We start from the raw sequence: 21907 nt of genomic DNA, 5'->3' as shown, positions 1-21907 counted from the left end.
GAACACGCCTATACCCCATTTTGGGGGCAGACGGCAAATTGTTAGTTACTCCTTACATACTGAAATATGACAAACTCACACATACAACTCGCAATCTAGAGATCCACGGTTAAAATCCTTGGTTCCCAACATTTTTCTTTTTCTCAATGTTAATTTGTCTCTTTTTGAATAATTAAAATTCTATATAATTCTAAACTAAAATTCTATATTCTATTTTGAATAACTTAAATTCTATAAAAATTGTAGTGTATGTAATTAATTAATAATAAATGCAATGATTATAGCACAACTGTAATAGTTGTTCAAAAAAAGACAAATTATCATTAAAAAAAAAAAAAAGAAAAAAAATGGGAACCCAGGATTTGAACCGAGGACCTTTAGATTGCGACTCATGTATTTAACCACGGAGCGGATTCATGCCTCGCAATCTGAAGGTCCTCGGTTCAAATCCTTAGTTCCCCAAAACTGTTTTTTTTTAAATTTTTTTTATGATAATTTTTATGTAATAGTTATTCAAAAAGAGACAACCTTCAATCCCTTTTAAAAAATCATTTTGCACTAATAATTTTTTTTAATTATAAAATAAATTTATTATTTGAAATATTTCTATCAATTCAAAGAAGATAAAAATTTCTCTTTGACATATGATCTTCCTATTCTATTTACATATCAATTCCGTCATGGAATCTGGCAGGATATTAAAGAGAAATAAAATACGACGCCTTTAGCTACGCTCGCGGTATCATTTTTATTAACCCCGAGTTCAATTTGCCCATCGAAGTCGTGTTAAACGAAAAATCCAATTAAAAAATCTCTACGAACGAATCCGTCTACGCATTTTCGAACACGCCGATACATAAAACAATGGCACAACAAATATTTCAGTCTAATAATTTTCTGTTCTGTGTCAGATTGTTGTATTCATCATTCAGTCGCGTCGTATCGTGTTTGAAAACTGATTAATCAATTTTTGCAAAACACACTGCTTGAAGCTGTTGTTGTTTTATCTACGATCACAAAGAAATTTCGATATTTTCAATTTCCGAAGTATTAATTAGAATATTCAACAGAGAATATAATTGTCATTTTATTGACGTTTTTATGAATGTTTGAAGATGTCAGAAAATTTAATCGACGACAGTTTGATCGTTCGTATATCCAATAAAAAATCCAATCGAACGAAACTTCAATGAAATTTTAATCTAGGATAACAATATCCCTGGTCTTTTAGTTTACATTGAAACGTTTAAATATGTTCTCTTTTATTCAACGTATAGTAGATATTGATTTAACAGAAAGTTAGAAGGATTATGAAGAATCGTAGAAGTTCGTTTTCGGAACGAGCACGAACAAACAGAGAAAGCTTATTTCAGTTTTAATTAAGAAAATTTCATTTTCGTTCAAATTGCTCGTAAAAAAGAAATGGATCGATCGAGGCTGCAGTTTACCATCACGGTTTTTGCGATTTCGATATCCACCAAGCGAGAAGTTATTCGCCTCCGAAATTGCTGCTGCTCCTACGAGATATTGTCTCAAATTCCTGAGATGCCGTTTTTATAGAAAACTCGACTGACCCTCGTTTCACAAATAATCTGTATCATCTTCGAAAATTGAGAACGATCTTGATTCAATTTCAACCCTTATAACCCAATTTTTTTTCTTCTGACTTAAGAAAACATTCTATAACGTGGCACTAGTGAATACTCAGCTTTAGATATGGATTAACAATCAACCCTTCTTTATTTCTTAAATTTGATTTTCTAAATTTCACTTGAAATTTCTCTTATTTAAAAACTCTGTATATTTCTTTATTACCAAGACCTCCATATTGTCACTTTTATTACACTTCTCAAGACAAAGATTCAAATTTCCATCGACGACAAATCAAACACGATGAAACAGAACACAAAGTAAAATTTTCCATCTTTTGCACAGTTCAAATACCAAACCACAGATACCACAAAAATTTCCGATCCTTAACAGCAAACAAAAGCTAAAACAACCTCGATAAATCAAACAAATGTTATCTCTGCATCCATGTGTAACAATTCGTGAAAAATCCCGTGAAATTTGAGCAAGCTTTACCAATCGATGCATTGAAATATTATCCCCGATAAGGGGAGGCTCGTCTAATCTACGAAACATTTGCTCTCACGCATTTAATTATTGACTATCTGAGCTTCCACCCGTTTCCACGCGTTTCACGTACGAATGAGAAAAGCTCCCGCGGGAGAAATCGATTTCCTGTATACATCGATGCACACATTCGGCGCCCATTCGACCTGCTCCTTTCCCTCTTGGAACACCCTCCTCTCATCCTCATGCACCTTTACACGCTCGAACGCTTATCCCGTGGTCCATTAGTTCCTCGGTTAACGATACGTTTCCCTGTCGTTCCGGAAACAGGATATCATTGGAAGCAACGCGAGACACAGGTGCGCAGAACGAGTTAGGAAAATCAGTCTGGAATACGGTGATGAGGGTATGATCGTATTATCAATAAAGTAAGTTGTTTCATCTATATAATTTCTTGATATAATTATACGCAGTCATCTAAAATTACATCTTCGCTATATGATTAATTGCATATCGTCTAAAGTGTTAGGAGGTAATGTTTAAAAAAATAAATAATGCCAATTTAAATAATATTTGATTTATTTTCATCAAAATTGAAATTGTAATTACACAGTATAATTATTCAAACGATTAGTATGGCTAATGATACTAAATATTAACCAACAATATCGTGATTAAACGTTTTACAAGCTACATAATATATAGATCGAGATGAAATATGTACATGGACAGCTAATCATTTCTATAAATCATGTAAATTCGATCGAGACGACTATACTGGATGATTGTTCGAAGCAATTAATTTTGTATAATACCCTTGTATAATTCAGGCGGATTTAATCTGTTTAGCGTTGTATCATTGAATTAATTAGTACACTAATAATTCATTTCGTGTCATGTTATCCATGGAGGAAGACGAATATTTTTGTACAAATCACTCCGTCGCTGTTATAATATAAAATAGTAATAACATAGATCTCCAGGTGTCTCCATAACATAGATCTCCATGTTTCGTAGGATTAATTGCGAAATCGAATCAGGAAATTTCATTGAAAGTCGACTCGTTTTTATAATCCTTCCTTTTCTGGATGAACACATCTACTGAATGGAGATTTCCATGTTATCGTGATCTTCCACGTTATCAGAAGACTTCGATCAGCGGGCAATTTCAAGCTCGGAAAATCTCGAACTTGTTACTGGAATTTAACGATAAACGGCGAGCCAGAATCGCGTTGTACGTGATTGCACACGTCGATTTATCGTGATCACGAGTTATCACGTGGCTTCGTTCCGTGGAATCGCACTCGATGCACGTAGTTGATAAAAACGGTGCTATGAAAATAAACGAGCAAATACCATGGCCTCGATACATGTCCTTCTCTCATTCTTCTTTCCAACAGTTACAACACTAGAATAAAAAATTGTATTTTACATAATTTTATTTGTAAGAGTATACGGATAAGTTCAGTACAAAAAGTACTAAACATTTTCAGAGTTGCAAATTTATATTCCTTTTTCTTCAAAATCAAGTATCTCAATAATTGAGGAAAAAGGTTTTCACATTTCTATTCAATGCACAAAAATGTCCAAATTGCTGGAGAATAGTATATGTAATTAGAACGAACGTATTCGTCCTCGTAATTACTAACTTTCTAAAACAATTATTCCTTGATCAACGAAAGACTCTTTTCAAATTCTTTCTCCGTCCAATTAACAATCAATCGGCGATTACGAAAGGAATTACCACGTGGAAACGGTGGCTAATAGCATCAGCGATTCGTCTATTCTTACGTTCGTCTCGTTCCATCAAAGACGCTTCATTCGGAGAAAGGAGACAAAATTGCGCGGTGCCTCCGCTTTGAAAGAAAAGTTCGTTCCCTTTGGGTGTCATTAAATTGCAACTCCAACGAAAATGGCGAACTGATCGGACACCGTTATCAACCGCAGAACAAAGTCAAATTCCCTCAGTCTTATAGCGACCGCGAAGCGGTGCGGATCTAGACGTTAAACATACATATACGTGTATACACATACCCTTATATTATATTCTGCATTCATTTCATTTGCTGTATTTATCTTCTTATCTTCTTGTATAAATTCATTAGGGGGATGAAGTTGATTTTATTCCGCTCGCGAGGTTCGACCCTATGTCGGTTATATTCCAACATTCCTTACATATCGGCAACGTATACATCATTTCATCCATTACATCTTTGCAATCCTTACATCCCTGTATCCCTTATGTTCTTAAATCTCGTATATCCCAGCGAGATACTGCCGTATTTCGATTGATCTCTAGTCTCCACGGTCCGTGAAGAGGTTCATCCCAACACCGTCATACCCAACAGAAACTGGGTGAAGAGGAGCAGCGAAAGCAGGCTAATTTCGTCCGTTCTTCAACACTAGATATAATATAATAGCTCCACCGCCAAATCTGGTGGGGCTGTTAGGGCCGCAGGCGTCCGGAGGTGGGGCTCCGGGCGCCCCTTTGCACGCGGCCAAAGAGGCCAGCACCGGGTGCGACCCCTGGTGCCGGCCACAGGGCAAGCATCACGGGGAGGTCTCAGTTAGAACCTCTCTCGAGATGAACACCTGAGTGACAGGCGTGAGGGGCTTCGGAGTAATACACATAAGGTATTGAAGCCCTTTTTTAGCGCCAGTGCCGGTCGTCGTGGGGTTTTAGTCAGTAGGAATCTGACACTCCCCCGCCGACCATCCCCAGGGGTCGGTGGGGGGTCTTATGCAAGATTTCCTCACGTTAAATAATAAAAAAAAAAAAATTCAGCCTTCCCAAATACTAGCTATTTCCTTCACTATGTCTTTTATTTATTATTTTACTAACATTTGAGGGCCTCACGGGGCTCAACCCTTACATCCCTGCATTCCTTACATTTCCACATTTCTTACATCTCTGTATCATTCACACCACGGCATCTCTTACATCATCCCTACATTCTTTTCATCCCTGCATTCTCTTCATCCCTGTATTCTTTTCATCTCTGCATTCTTTTCATACCAACATTCTTTTCATCTCTACATTTGTTTCATCCCTACATTCGTTTCATCCCTCTACATTCGTTTCATCCCCCTACATTCGTTTCATCCCTCTACATTCGTTTCATCCCTCTACATTCGTTTCATCCCTACATCCGTTTCATCCCTACATTCCTTCCATCCCTACACTCTTTTCATCCCTACATTCTTTTCATCCCTACATTCGTTTCATCCCTTCATTCCTTTCATCCCTACATTCGTTTCATCCCTACATTCCTTACATATCTTCGTCCTTTACATCCCGACATTCATTTCATCCCTACATTCTTTTCATCCCTACAACCCTTATATCCCTTCATCGCTTGTATCCCTGCAAACCTTATAATAATTATATTACAAAGACTGCTTCGAGTAAAGGTAAGTAAAGGTAAGTAAAGGTAAGTTGATTTTTCGAAATTTTGCAAAATTTAGTTCCTTTTTTCGCCGCTAGAGGGCGCTGCTTCGACCTCGAGATTTTAGTTCGAATTTTTGCCGCTAGGGGGCGCTATTTTTTCCGAGGTTTTCGCAAAAATCTCGAAAAAACGGCGCCCCCTAGCGGCCAAGTGTGGAACTAAAATTTTCGAAATTTTTTTAGTTCGAATTTTTGCCGCTAGGGGGCGCTGTTTTTTTCGAGATTTTTGCGAAAACCTCGGAAAAAATAGCGCCCCCTAGCGGCAAAAATTCGAACTAAAAAAATTTCGAAAATTTTAGTTCAAAATTTGGCCGCTAGGGGGCGCTGAATTTTCGCGAAAATTTTAGTTCCGAATTTGGCCGCTAGGGGGCGCTGTTTTTTCCGAGGTTTTCGCAAAAATCTCAAAAAAATAGCGCCCCCTAGCGGCAAAAATTCGAACTAAAATCTCGAGGTCGAATCAGCGCCCTCTAGCGGCGAAAAAAGGAACTAAAGTTTGCACGATTTATCACGCTCTTGTTGCAGAAGGTGAATGTAAGGGATGCAGGGGTGTAAGGGATGAAAAGATGTAAGGAATGTGGGGATGTAAGAGACGAAGGGATGAAAGGATGTAAGGAATGTAGGGATGTAGGGATGTAAGAGATGAAGGGATGAAATGAATGTAGGGATGAAACGAATGTAGGGATGTAGGGATGTAAGAGATGAAGGGATGAAACGAATGTAGGGATGAAACGAATGTAGGGATGAAACGAATGTAGGAATGAAACGAATGTAGGGATGAAACGAATGTAGGGATGGAAAGAAATTAGGGATGAAAAGAATGCAGTGATGTGAAGAAAGCAGGGATTTGGTGAAGACAGGGATGTAATGAATGCAGAAATATAAATGATGCCGCGATGTAAGAGATACATAGATATAAAGGGTGCAGAAATGTAAGGGATGAAACAATGTAAAAGATGCTGTGGTATAAGAAACGCTGGGTTATATGAGATGCAGAGATGTAATGGGTGCAGCGATACAAAAAATTCATAGATGTAGTGATTTAGTGGTAATCGCCGGGAATCGCATGAAACGCATAAAAAAATACATAACTACGAATGGAAGCCTTTGTCCATAAAGAGGAATAGGATAATATATAATTGGAAGGGGTAGTCTTCGCGATGTCCATGAAGAGGGATAAAATAATAAATAATTTGAAAAGGTTAGCTGGGTCTCATAAAGAAGGGTAAAAATAATAAATGAAACGGTCGGCCGATGGTCAGAAGAGGTATACAAGCTTATGTAATAAGTGAAAAAATAAATAAAGTAGATTAAATAAACTCCAACAGGAAATTAGCAACACCCGTATGTTTGATAAGTTGATCCGCATCCCTCGGCGGTTGCTATAAGACTGAGAAGTTCGCACCTCGTTGTAGATCAGATTTCTCACGTTGAAAAGCAATTACTGTGTTTTAATGTAAGTTTGATTTTTATGTGTATTGTATTTATAATTTATTAAAGATCAAACAGTTATTAAATGTTGTATACATAAATAATTTAGAAAAAAAGAAAATAAGTATATTGAATAAATAAAATGAGAGAAGAATTTAAGTCAATAAAATAAATAACTGAAGAAAGAAATTACATGCATTAAATAAATAACTGAGAACTGAAATTGTGTAAATAAAATAAACAACTCAAAAAGAAATTTGGGTAAATTAAATAGTAACTTAGTACCTTTTATAAAATGATTTATTTGTTAAGGTGCATGAAGTGAATACAAATTTGTTGTAAAATGTAAGAGTCGTTTGAGAAATTAGGTTTATTAAAATACAACGTCGTCGTACCGCGGTCTGCGAGGGAATGAATCCTAGACGCCTCACCTCGCACGTCAAACCACCAGCGATAGTCTATGTTTAATGGCAAAGACGCTACGCAGTTAATATTACAATGTATTTGTTACAAAAATATTTGAATAAAATAATTATAATAAAATAATAAGTCTTCGCTTATTTAAACCGCCATTTTCACTATAGGGACGCCGAGCGTGATCGAGGGTGTAGACCTAATCTGTGTTGGGGATGTTTGGCACCTTTAAAGTGATGACCCCTCGAGAAGAAAGGCTGGTCCAGTCTTGTTGGATCTGTAGTCACTGGCGGAGCGCACGATAAAAAGTTCTGTCCAAATTTAGTTAGCCTAGAAGTTACTTCCTGTGACACTGCGATGTTCGAAAAATCGAGGACGTGCTTCCTTTCAGCCGATGAATAGGATGTATTGTCGTTCGAAATTACGCTACACGGGTTTCATTATTGCATAATGAGATTACTTTCGTTGAATCGAGCCCGAGGGACCATTGTCCTCGTTGAAAACGCGCATTAAGAAATTTTCTATGATACTGCCTTATACTTTTTGTTCGGATTTGGATACTGACTATAATGAACATTTCCATTGGTCTTACATAACTTAAAAATGGTTATAAATACAATATTGCATTGAAAAGTTTATTATTGTATCATTCAATTTATTCATATTTTATTTGCAATATACTCAAAGTATTATTGGACACGATATATTTTCTTATACAAGTTTGCTCATTAGTAAAACTTTCATTCATTTATAAAATATTGCATAAATACTTATTTACTTAAAATAGAACACCTTAAAGTAGAACACTTAAGTAAAACATTTAAATAACAATGAAATTTTTTCGAGTATACCTAGTTCGTTTCTCTCCGAGAAACCCTAACAAAGAAACATACATATCGTGGCTTAAGATCATATTTGTATCGCACAATCGACGAAATATATTTCAGCTAAATGGAAAGATACGAAATGGAAAAATCTCCGAAAAGAATTCAATCTTTCTAGGAGTAACGAGTTTCACAGTTCTTCAACTTTCACGATTTAAATGGAAATATTCTAATTTTACATTATTTCGATTTACTTTCTAATAATCACATTTTCCTAAACTTAAATTCGTAATGCAAAATCTAAATTTTGATTTGAGATCACTTTCGACTCTCTTCAAATATCAGCTGACTCGAAATAGAAAGGAAAACAAAAGTCGATACCTATAAATTTTTAAGAGAACGATTCTGAAATTGCTATCGATCCAATATTTCATCCTTAGACTTTATCCAGCTACTTTTATAGCTCTGCGAATCGTGCTACACTTTTTTCTCTCCCCGTATACAATAAGGTCTGAATAATGCCAATAAGCGCGCACTTTCAACGCTGTAAAAGCTTTATTTTTCCTCGAAACGGGGCTGAAAATGGCCATGGTGTATGAAATAAGGTACGGTTTCTGGTTACGTGTAACGTTTACTGCACACGTTTGCCCCTAATGCCGGGATCAAAAACGGAAAGCGAGCTCGACGAGCATACGCTTTTGCGCGACCTGTTCTGACGAAGAATGTCAATATTGTATGGTTATATTCTATAGGAAAGTTTCAATGAAAAATTCTCTGCCGATGGAAATATTAGATACTTGTTACGTGCAAACAGAAACTGTCTAAGAGTTTTACATAACATTCTGCAGGTTGTTTTTATGCATCATTTTACGAAAGCTTATTGTTAGAGAAATTTCAAGTCGCGATGAACAAACTTATTATTTAATTAAGTTAATTAGAACCGAGTGGTTGAAAATGCTGCAAAGAGGATGCTGGAGCAGCGAAGCAGAAGCAACAAGAGCTCGATCATTAAAGCTTAATTTTCGCACTTACAATTTTCGCAGGATCGAGTATCGGTCTTCCAATTAACTCGATTTTTGAAAGGCTGTTAAGAAGTCGATTTACATGGGCAAACGAATCACAAAGGCAGCCACGTGCCACTCGACGAGGAACTCCTTTGAGAGCGAAGGAAGGAAGGAAGGAAGGAAGGAACGAGTTCGTGTCGGTCGTTAACGATTAAGAAGGCGAACTTACACGTTCATCGAACGATTTCGTCGTTTCGAAAGCGAATGTTGAAAGTTTGCCAGATCTCGTTTACTTCGGTCGAAAACACGCGAAACTTGTCCGGTAATAAAAAGGATCCTCCGCGAGGAAACGGCGTGCCGAAGGCTATTATAGATATCGAAGAGAGATTCAATTGATAAGAACAGGAATAGTCAAGAATTATTTCGTTTTAATTAAGGAACGTTGAGAAATTTTCTTCAGCGAAATCGAGGGTACCGAAAATCAAATTTTCGAAAGCTCCTTGGAATTCTTTAAAAAGCTAACGAGACGTAGTGAAAACTTTTTAATTTTTTTAAGGTTGCGAAAACCACGTTAGAGTTTTAATCGTAGGGAAATTGCAGCTCGTAATCTACCTCTCGATGGGCACGTTTAATAGCGGCTGTTGCCGAGGGGAGATCGCGTTTACTTAATAAAACTTCGCCGAATAGAACGGCGAAATTGTTTCGTGCCACGGTTAGCTGCGCTTCGATAAATCTAGATGACGTTTCCGCAGTTACCACGCGCTGGAATAATAAATTTGATCGTGGCAATCAAAATAATGAGCGTATTTGGCGCGATGCCATGCGTTCGAGGACTCTGTGTCCTCGGTCCTCCAGTTTGCCGCAACCTTTTCATATTCCATTTCCGATAAGCCCCATGGGAAAAAGTAAATGAGCGAGATCGCTGTTCCTTACGTCGTTAGAACAATCACATTATGCTAGAAAAATGGGAGAAAGGGTGAAGGGAGATTCTTTCTCGTTCTTCGTTCCGGTACGTTGTTCCTATGATTTACAATTAATACTTGAATCATTTTATGTTTCAATATCCTTTAAGAGGAGAATCGAAAAGACCCGAAAAATAATAGAATTGCAAAATTCTGTTCAATGGTTGATCGAGATAAGTCAGATTTACGAACAAGAAAAAAGATAAGAGGCAAGGTTCACTTATGTGTAAGATAAGAACAGTGAAATGTATTCTGGTTAGCAGGTTTCAAGTCGGCCAGGAAAAAAATGGCCACAAGTAGCAGGGAATGGATAAAAGGTCCGCGAAGAAAGACGAAAGAGGCCAAGAAACGACTACGAGATCATTGGCTGAATAAAAGAAGTTATTTTATTTTCGCGGTGCCGTGGCAAGGACCATGCACAATGGTCCCTTTCCGGAGCAGTGGAAACGTGAAATACGAAATCAATACGAAATCCTCGTACCTCTTTCCTAACCCACTAGATATAACCACGAGGAGTTTCCATTGTAGCTTCATCGATAAGTTATTATCGTGGTGGTGCGCCTTGGGACGTAAGAGATTATTCGATTGAACAGATCCTCTATGTTGAAATTTTGTGAAAACTAGAGGAGATTAGATTCCACCGAAATGAACACGAATTTTACGTCAAGTACATATTGATCTACAATTTGTCGAGAAATAGAAGACTTGTTTGAAATTTTTGGCAAAGCAGATTTCATTTCTGAATTGTCATTAACAATCTCAAATGAGAGATTTGTGGTCGTTAACATTCAGCAATTACCGCCGCTTAGAAGGTTTATTCAATTCTGTTCGAAATTGCAGACCATATCTGACCGTAAATACCACTATTTAGGAAACACGTTTCACATTAGGTCACTTTGACATAAAGTGATAAAGAAATAATGAAAGATATTTCTATTTAATTAAAACAATTTAAACGATTGAAAATGTAATTGACTCTTTACGCATTTTAAATATTATTTTCAATATAATTTTATTCAATTGCTGGATTATATTAAATTTGCATATCAGTTATCTCAGTAGCTCCAGGATGTTCAATGTATTAACAAAGTCTGGTTAGATGAGATTCGCAGGTTTATATATGGAGATGAATGAAAACGCATAAGCAGTGATGATTCCAGTTTCATTTCGGCCGCAAACGAAACGCTGAAACGAAGAAGCAACGAGAAAGGTGTCGAAAGCCAGAAGCTAATTTCCAGGAAATTTCAGAAAATTCTCTGGCAATTGCGAATCTCGTCGAGCAAAGTGAGAAACGGGTAAAGTTGAAAATAATTCGGTTGCTTTTTACGTAGAATTATTCAAAATAAAAATATGTTTAATGTTTTGATACCGCAAAAACAATTTCACAAATAAAAAAGAACGATCCTTTTCAATTAAACTGAATAAAATTTGATTTCGCATATTCGACAGTCGGATAGATAGAAATTTCTTTTCAAAGGGAATTCCTACAAAAACTGATGAAATCTCTAAAGTTTTAGTATTTTTTGAACCATTTCGAAACCAATAAAACAAAGGCTTAAACATTGGACTACAAATGATTCGATCAAAATCAAATGTCAAACATCGAATGATCAATTTCAAGTGAAATTGTACAATCGTGACAATGCGACGATGTAGTTTTCACCATGTGCCCATAACAGGGGCAAAAATCAATACGATTCAATTTCGTGACATTAATATGGCGACAGGAAATCCAATGCCATGGAAATGCAATTTGATATTTGGAAAAATATAATCTTTTCTATATGATATTGTAAATGAAATTATTCCTGGAATGTTTCGTTACCTTTGAATCGATGATATAATACTTCGGTGCTATTTAAATTTAGCGAATTCGAGTGTTAATTAGCAAAACACCGGAAGTAATAATACGAAACTCACGGAAGCAATAATCTGAGGTATGAAGCTTTGAAACGTTGTTGACAAAAGCCGCAGATCAACCAGATTTAGATTCCACTTTAGTGTGAAGTTTCATTGGAAATATGTGTTCAGGTTATTATTCACTTATCATCGCGATTTGTGGTAGAAGGAATAATAGAAGCTCGACAGAATATAGGAAAGTGGCGAGAAATTGAATGAAAATTAATCAGAGACGGATGCAATTATATAAATACAAAGATTATTCATGTATAATAACAGATATTTTGTTATCTGTCACGTATACACCTCTATCTGTTTCCATCAGCGGAGAGAAACGCAAAATTTGCAATATTGAAGTGTAAATTGTGACACGGATTTAATACCAGATTTCAAAATTCAATAAATTTCATCATCGTTGCCATTTGTACCGATTCTCACGAATTATGCGTTTGTAGGTTTCGAACAAACAAGGTTTGCTCATTTTCAGAGAAATGAATGCATTGTGCGTGATTTCGTATTTGCGGGTTTGCAACGATTCGATTAACGTGATTGTTTAACCCCTGATTGTTCCTCCAATTAAAACGGCTCTTTATTCTTCTTGCATGTGTATAAATTAAAAAAATAATTACGCGTCGAGATAAAAGTTTTCCTTATTCTACAATTGAATTTCTGGATAAAATATATTTTACTGCGATCGATAATATAATATTTTTATTAAATCATTAGGGAAGAATATTGTATCAGGTTTCTAAGCGTAGCTGTAATCTGTGAGGTATTGAATCGACCCTATTACTAGTAGCATTATTGAATATTGATCACCAGATTAAACAGTTCACCAATCAGACTAGAGAACCGTGTTCTATTTGAGATAGAGTTTCGATCTCTTTGAAACGTCGAAATATTCTGTATACATTGTTCATAACTAAAAAATTGAAAGAAGATACTTTTAAAACACATACCTGTAGCGACTGGGGCCAGATGCAAGTTTGATTTGTCTGTTTGTCATGGAGCAGTAAAGATGGATCGAGTGCGCCACACCTGCCTGTGCCATTTGCCCCGGCTCTGCCATACTGAGCTAAGGCGACAGATATCATGGTACCCGGTGGACACTTGAGCATCATCAGCTCTTCGTCGCATGCTGCACGCTGATAGGTCTTCAAGGTGCCTGATAGCAAGGCTGTCGAATCGAAACCGCGACCACGCAATCCGAATTAACAGACGATGATTCCATTCAAAGGTTGAAAATGAGGAAGTCAGTAATGAATAGGAATGAAAAGTATCGACAGAATTTATATGAATATTAATTAATAAATCAAGCAGATAATAAAGCAACGAGCACAGAATAATGGTTAAAACGCACGCGAATTTATACAAAATAAAATTAAACAATATTAAATATCAATCATTACATGCGAAGAATTTCAATAAAACGGTTCGTTGAACAAAAGCGAATGTAAAAGAGAAATCAGGAACAAGAGCGTAGGGTATCGGATAAAGAATAAATCAAGTGTTACAAAGCGGGAACAAGACAAAGATATTAAGTTCGTAATTCGATCGAATCGAACGATCGAAACAACGGTGTTCCATTTCAAAGGGGTTCGAAACAGGGATGAAAATTGTAAAAATCACGCGAAAGGGTATCGAGAAAGAAAAAAAGGGAAAGGAACGATGAAAGGTGGATGCATCGAAAGGGGTGTAAATTGACAGGAGCGACCGGAAGGAAGGAAACAGTAGAGTCAGGATCGATCGACGACCCGTAACGGTGTCACCGCAATGGTGATCAGTTTCGAGGGATTCGTGGTAATTAACGAGTGGATCAATCGAGGATCGGTCGATGTATCGATGACACCCGCGAAAGTGGTGTCGTTTCGTTTACACACGAAACACAGGCAGGACAACCGGGCCACATTTGTGGAATTCAGCGGCGAGTTTGCGCGCGAAACCGCAACGGTTGCGGTGTTTTCGGTGGAAATCCATCAGAGTAAGAACGAAACGACGGTGAGACAGAGTGACATTCATTGCCAACATAGGGAAATGCGACGATGATCATTTTGGGGATCGTTGTTGACGAACAGCAGTCAGTTTCAGGAACGTGAATCATGGTTCTCGTTGTTCATAAAGGGCGATGATTGAATGAAGTATTAAATCAATGAAAATAATTGATGTTAATACAACAATGAAAGTACGAAGCAAGAATATAAAATTTCATCAGAATTTATGGTTGCATTTAATTACAATTATAATATGGGATTAATAAAAAACGGTAAAGAAAATTATATAGAATAGCGACCAATTACATAAAATAAAATTATGAAAAATTCCAACGACAACGAATAAAATGTTTGACGAAATTAAATCAGAATTGCAAAAGGAAGGATAAGAGTAATGAGGCAGCGAATAGTATATTGGATAATTAAAAGCGATCAAAGGGAGTGTGTGACAAGAGCAATTAAGTCGTTGACCCAACAAGGTGTACAACAAAATGTTAGTGTATCAAAGTGGTGCACCATACGGGTGGTTTGTTAGCATGCCAGTGCGGTCGCCATCGCCATGATTTATTAACGTGTCATTGTCACCGTCACCACGGTGTACCAGGAATTGTGGTCACCATCGCCACGACGCGTTAGCGTGGCCCACCATCACCAGAGTTAATCAGTGTGTCGTTGTTGCGAGCCATCACCCAAATTCGTTGAAAAGTCCAAAGGAGAGGGCGTCGTCCAAGGGTGAACATGAAACAGAAAAAAGAAAAGCTTTTGTTAGTAAAAGAAATTTCTTCGTCTTAAAATTATTTTCGATCCACGGACAAATGGAAAACAAATTACAACTACGGGTGTAAATTACTTGAAAATCGTGTTAGAGTTCCTTACAAGGATATAAAGGTTCCGATCGAGCACTATGGGACGGAAGTGATAGGAAATTTTCCGATTGCTTTGTCGATAGATAGGAGACCACATGAAAGGGATAGGAGACGCGAAATTTCCCGGCTTTTCGAATGTGCACGACGACGAAACCGATGGATCGTACTCGAAGTAGCGAACTCGATAATTCACGCGACCAGACAAGTGCTCTTCGAAGAACATCTGGTAGGCGACTGGATCGCTTTGGATCGTTTTATCTCGCGAAACATTGGCAAAGTTGAAGAGCAACGAGCCTTCCACCCGGCTATCATTCGTCCTTCCCCGAAACGGTAATTTCGTTTGTACAAGAGAAAAGTAAATTTCGTTGCGCGGTTCTAATTTCACCACGGCGTGAAAATAAATTACGCTCCCGACGTGGCTGTTATTTCAGACGGATACAATAATGACGCGACGTGGATTAGTAACAAAGTCGTTTGCGTCATGAAATTTTGCAATAATCTTGAAACGACGTACCACGGAGAGAGGGACAATTTTAATTAAATATTTTATTCTTTTTCGATCCTAAATTTTAATATATTAGTTCGCCTTTTTCATCCCTTAAATATGAACTTTGAATGCAGTAAAGCAAAATTGTTGACTCACACAATGTTTTCCACTATTTTTATTTCTCTCTGAGGGTTCTTTAACGCCGCATATCTACCTATATCCTGTTTTACGACAGGCTTAGAGAACAGCCGCTACCGTGGGTTGCAATTTTCATATTTTTGAGAACTTTAAACATCCGCACAAAAGAATTCATTTCTCTCTACCTTTATTTCCCCTTAAAGGATCCTCTTATGCCAAGCGTTCCGTTCTTTCCTCTGATTCATACATAATAATAAAAGCCCGAGAAAAATGGATAAAAGCGACGCGCACACGTCCAATTGCAATTTCTCCCATTTTAAAAGTTTCAATTTTCATGTTGAAAAGCTGCTTCAATATTTGTTTCCAAGTGATAGAAAACTATGCATTATGCGTACGTGCTTGGACGGGTTTCAAATTTTTCTATCTACGTTACTTTTCGATTTCGTCAAAGACTAACGACATTTTTTGGAATGGATTAATTAAATTAAACTATTCAGAAAGTATCAAAAATTCTGCACAGTAACTGCATTCGAAACAAATATTTCATAAATATTACATGGCTCGATGATAACACTCGCATTGCTTCATATTCATCACAATATCTCACCAGTTATCCAGCCAGTCCGCAAATATTCGTCCACTTTCATAACTCACTGGACGCTCGTACCTAGAATTTTTCCATCTCCCAGCGGTACCTATTTTCGAAAGATCGATGCGATCGATTTCCATTTTGTCTGCTGAATCATCGAAAACCCTCGGAAGCAGGCCTTTGAACAAACGACCGCCATGGACAAAAGTGTCTTACATTGTGCGACCATTGTAATGGGAACGCTGGTGCACTCGCGGATATGTGCAAGATCCGCTGCGATTACAATGCGTAGCGTATGCCAGTTTGCTGATCGAGCTACTGTACTAACAACCTCTCGTTACGCCATTCAAACCACGTGCATTCGCGTTAACCCTTTACCTGCCGAAGTTTACAGGACAACAAATCCCTATCCATAAGAAGAGGCAAAATACTTTTATTAATACTACTCACGAGAGTCGAGAAATGTACCTTTTACCTGATATTAAAAATATTATGCACACGAAATGGGTGAACTGATATTTTTCACAAAGCAATCTGAACCCGAAAACGAGCCTGGACAAGAGACCGTTTATTTCGAATAAAAATCAGCCCCAGAGTATTTCTGTTTTCGTACATCCATAAAACTGTCCGGAGAGATGTAAATACGTAGGCGGTACATTTATCGCGGGCGTATTTTCCAACTGGATTTCAGCTACCAGCTAGCTGACCTCTTATTTCAAGCGCGTTCTGTCCGTTTTCACAGGAGGCTCTCAAGCTGCGAGACAATCGAAAATTCTATTCGCGTTGGATATACGCTAGGTACACGGTAAATTCGAATGTTCAGCCGCTTGTACAAGCCGGCCGATTTCCGCAAAGCAGCTTAGACGCGTTGTTTAAGAGGGATATTTATCAGCTGTATCTTCCTGCGGAATCGAATCATCGGAACTACCGAAGAATAAATTGAATTCTCCCTCGGCGCAATTTTAACGGCTCTCTGCGGCTCGTTCTATCCTTTCGGTGGTTAAGAATTTATGATCGTTGAAGAACGGGCGTTTTATGCTCGCGTATCAATCGAACGAGACGCTGTTATGTTACTCGGGTGACCAACGTTGAATGAACAATTAAGGGTGGTAAAAAAGAGGGTAGACAACGCTCGAAAAAATAAACAATTTCTACTTACACTTAAACCGATTCAATTAGAATGAAACGCTAGAGAAAACGTGTTACTACCCTTATCAAGTCGGTAGAATTACAGAGATTTAATTAAACCGTCGTGTCAGAACTTCGCCCCGAGAGAACGTTAATCTTATTCGTAAGTAAGAAAAAAAAGAAAGAAATAGGAAGAACTACGTCAGCACAATGGCAGTCTGTTTAATTAGAAAGAACAACGATTCTATAAACAGGAAAAAAAAGCGAAGGAAGTTTGGAAAATTGTAGACTGAACGGATCAAGAAGTAAGGACGTAACAAGCGAAAAGCGAGCGTCGAAAGCGGAGAGGTCGTTGTCAAAGCGTGGAAACCGGCTAATGAGCGAAATTCAAGCTCGACTTCAACGAGTTGTGATTCCGTCGCTATGATTAAACAACGCGATATGAATTTTCTCGAAAGTTTCTCTTTGCGATCAATCAAAACGCACGGATAAAGTTAACTCGAGTTAATTTGTCCGTCGGTTAATCCAAGCTTTAAAGGGTAACCGAAACGAAAGCTTAGAAGGGAATTAACGTAACATCCCTTCGATCGAAGGAATGTCGGTGTAAATGTCTCCTAGCTTGATATCAACACGCTGAAACTGTTTCAGAAACGTGGAGATTAATGGTTAATTAAATTGAAAAACAGATATTATTTTAGATCTTTGATAGAAGCGTTTCGATCTTTCTTTCAATTAAAGAAGAGATGGATTCAAAAACTTAAATTTCTAAGTGTCGACGAACGAAATTTATCAAATTTGTTTCACCTAATAGCTTCGCAGAGGTAATGCACGGAAGGTATGTTCATTATAAAAATTAACTTTCATTTAATTTCAGGCGGAACTGTGAACGACAATTTCAAGGATGTTGTACGTCACTGGGATTTTTAATGTCAGTTTAACGATAGCGTAATTAAACACGTTGACAACCGAGTAAGGTGTTACAAATGAAATTATTTTTCATAAAACACGTCAGCTGAATTTATATTTTTATTTCAGCGCGCTGACAGCAGCTCGTGTCAAATAAATATTTTAATTTAAGCGAACTTATAATGAACGGTTAGTTATAATAATAACGAAAACAGAATGTTATTTGCAGTTTGTTTTTGTAATGAATTTTAATTAGATATGCAAACCTGGAGATCACGAAATTGTGGATGCTGTTTTTGTTTCACAATGAAATCCGATCAATTGCATCGTAACGGAAACCGGAAGACGTGTCGTTCGACTTGCTTACGAGGCAAACTGTACGAACTCAACCACCCTTTCATTGGAACAACCGAAATCTGGAAACGATGCCAACTTTTCTCAACTCGATGGCCCGGCACTGGATCGTCAATCTCTTTTCTGGAGTTAAAGCTCCCCTTTTGTCTTTGGCATTCGAAAATGCAACTTGTAATTGGCTTCTGAATAAACGGCAGTATATAGAAAAAAGTTATAATTGCAATTATTCGAAATACCATTGAACCAGCTTTCCAATTTCAACTCTCTTGCAGGTATTGACAACGACTAATTGAACAAATTATAATAGCACTCGATATTAATTATAAAATAGTAAACAACTGCTATTTGTTGATAGCATATTTAAATAGCGACTGAAATATGAAACGAAGGTAGGTATTATGGTGTAAATAAATCCAACTTTCTGTTCTAAAATTGGGTGAATCGTTTCGCGGTTGCAATTGATTTTCTCGCAAGTTTATAATCGCGGAATGCCATTCATTTGGCGGTCGATTTCAATTTACCTGAAGTTAATTTATTAAATGGTATACTCGAATTTCTGTGAAACGCAGAACAGAGGTCGTAAAATTTCGTATTGTCGCCGTACTGTTGTCGAAATATTTCAATACATCGTGAATTTAAATACGAAATGGATACTTGTTTATCGCCTTTATTTAAGAGGTTTGCGCTAATACTATCTTTTTTTATAAATACGGGAAAGAAATCTAGATTGTTAGCAGAAGATATATAGAGTGGACAGTTAATGGGTTTCGCGTTTCGCAAAAGGTTTTGCAAAATATATTAAAATAAATTGCTACCGTTAGAAGGAACGATCATGTCGTTCCATTAGCTAGATTATCTGAATCGTCCACTTGGCCAGGGAAATAGAAAAGTTAACTTCCGTTCTAACTCGTTACAGTGCACAGGTTCAACGCGACCCAAGAACGAGACACAGAAAGTTTCACTACAAACGTTTTCAATTACATTCTCTACCTCACTTTACAGTATAGTTAATACCAATAAAATAAGTAATTAATTGTTCCTTACCGCCGAGAAATTTATAAATTATTAGAATTGCTTAAGTATTCAAATTACCACAGTTTGACTATTCTTTAATTAATCAGCTATTTCAAAAAATAAATATTTCTTTCACCGAAATTTGTCAGATTTTTGATGCTTTGAAATGCAACTTAATAAAATACAATCAAACAGAAATTCAATAAATACAATCAGGATATTTCACAAACTTTAGCCGTACATCCCGTTGCCCGCTGATAATTCAGATAAACGTGACTGTTGGAACAAAAGCAACGACGTCGTTCTGGTGTCTGAAACGGAAACAGGACACCGATCAACTTTATTGTTGATTCACTGCTCGCAATATACCCGTTTCCACTCTGTACATCATTTCAACCCTCCGCAGGTAGTTTCTACTTTTCCATCCCCCTCTGTTCGGTGACCAAGCTTCGAGCTTAAGCCCGAATTAACACGGTTCGAACGATCCCTCAACTTTCCCGCTAAGTTTAAATATTTCCCGAATATTAATGGAAAGTTTCGAGCGCGATATTCGCTCGGCTAGATTCTTTCTTCGCTCCGGTAGAAGAGACAGCGTTCGCGGTTTTACTTCTCTTTTATCTCTTTTAGCAATATCACCGCTTGTCTCGGGAACTCGGTGCTTGGCTGCGGAATAAAATTGCTGGCCGAGTGATATTACTGTCGAAAAAGGCAACTGTCTCGCGGAAATGTTGAATTATATTTCGCCGCCTCTGCTCGAAACGAGAAAACCCAATCAATGTTCGTATGACAGTTTCTGAGCGTTTCTATTAAGAATTATACAATGAATTTATTATAAAATTAATTGTATTAATTCTCGTAAAAAGAAAAATTAACAAATGCCCAAATCAATGAAATATTCACTGTTTCAACATATTAGCAAATAATTGAAGTATCATTACACCCTTTCGGCGAATCTCGACAGCTTAAATTGTAATTAGTACTGGAACTATAATGTAACTCTACTTAAGTACCTATATCACGTTTAAACCGTAACCAACAATGAAATTCAACGTTGACAGTCATCTCACCGAGAATCGTTTGAAATCACGAAAATATGATTGTAGTTGGTAGCAAGAGTTTCATGCGTTGAACAGATTTTCGGCTGTGTGCCAAGGAAACTTCGACGAATTTCTTCCTCTTCCGAGCGAAAAGTACAGCGCAAGCTGTGCTTTCCAATTCGTCGTAGGAATACGAGTGAACGAGGGAACAGATTCAGCCGCGAAGTGGATTACATGTTATAGCGATCGGCTAGAATCCAGAAGAATTAGAACTTTAGAACAGTTTTAGTGCAGGACAATTAAAAGGGTAATAAGGTAATACTAGAGAGAAAACGAACACTGTTGAATGTTATGTACCATAGAATTTGTAATGAGATACATGAGAAAGGAAAGGAGATATTTACGAAAAACGTAGTTATCGAAGGGGGTTTTGAAATCTTTAAACCACTTTCTCTCCCTTACTTTCTTTCTCCCAGCTTTCTCCGTAGGCTCATTCTTCTTGTCTTTCGACACCCTTTCATTCTACTTTTTTTTTTTTTTTTTTTTTTTTTTTTTTAGCCAGGGGGTGCCCCTTGGAGCACCCTTTAGGAGCTGTATAAGGGATGCTGCACCTGAATATTTAGGAGGCCAGGGAGTATGCTTACTTACCATGCATTAACTTAGGTTTCGGCATGTACAATCGCCTTTTCATCGGGTCCGTATGACCCGAGATACAGGTCTATAACGAGTGTTTTATACGGAACATTAGAGGTCTGCGAACAGCGCATTCAAACATGGGGCGGGTGACCGCGGTCCTTGCGTTCTTCAAAAATGTTTTAGAATTCAACTATCTCGCGCCAAGATTCTACAACATCAAACAGGGTAACCAGTGGTGTTGAATTTGAGATCGGTGATATCTAAAACGTGCGGAGGTTCAAAAATATTTTTAATGCGATCTTCAAAAATATTTTACCGGCCACACGCGACTACCTCTGGAGATAGTCGCTGGAGATCGGCTCTTGAATTTCCCTTCGTCGCCTCATGAATGAAACCTCCGCACTTTTTAGATATCACCGATCTCAAATTCAACACCACTGGTTACCCTGTTTGATTTTGTAGAATCTTGGCGCGAGATAGTTGAATTCTAAAACATTTTTGAAGAACGCAGGGTCCGCGGTCACCCGCCCCATGTTTGAATGCGCTGTTCGCACACCTCTAATGTTCCGTATAAAACACTCGTTATAGACCTGTATCTCGGGTCATACGGACCCGATGAAAAGGCGATTGTACATGCCGAAACCCAAGTTAATGCATGATAAGTAAGCATACTACCTGGCCTCCTAAACATTCAGGTGCGGCATCTCTT

General features: G+C 37.5%; 1 protein-coding gene across 16 annotated transcripts in view; it reads right to left on the bottom strand.

Annotated features, from left to right (window-relative positions):
- LOC117600737 (uncharacterized) overlaps window positions 1-21907 on the bottom strand; it is a 225489-nt gene that overhangs the window by 44327 nt on the left and 159255 nt on the right. For 14 of the 16 annotated variants that reach the window (XM_034316548.2, XM_034316551.2, XM_076692859.1 and 11 more), the window contains one exon: window positions 13012-13229. In XM_034316548.2, coding sequence (XP_034172439.1) covers window positions 13012-13229 — 218 coding nt within the window. Of the gene's footprint in view, window positions 1-13011; window positions 13230-16141; window positions 18391-18423; window positions 21018-21907 lie in introns of those variants that run through there. The other 2 variants (XM_034316556.2, XM_034316549.2) reach the window with 2 other exon arrangements.

The sequence above is a fragment of the Osmia lignaria genome, chromosome 16 (assembly GCF_051020975.1).
Source record: "Osmia lignaria lignaria isolate PbOS001 chromosome 16, iyOsmLign1, whole genome shotgun sequence".
Lineage (NCBI taxonomy): Eukaryota > Metazoa > Arthropoda > Insecta > Hymenoptera > Megachilidae > Osmia > Osmia lignaria.
Note: the sequence above shows the minus strand (reverse complement) of the source record. Positions and strands in the feature narration are given on the sequence as shown.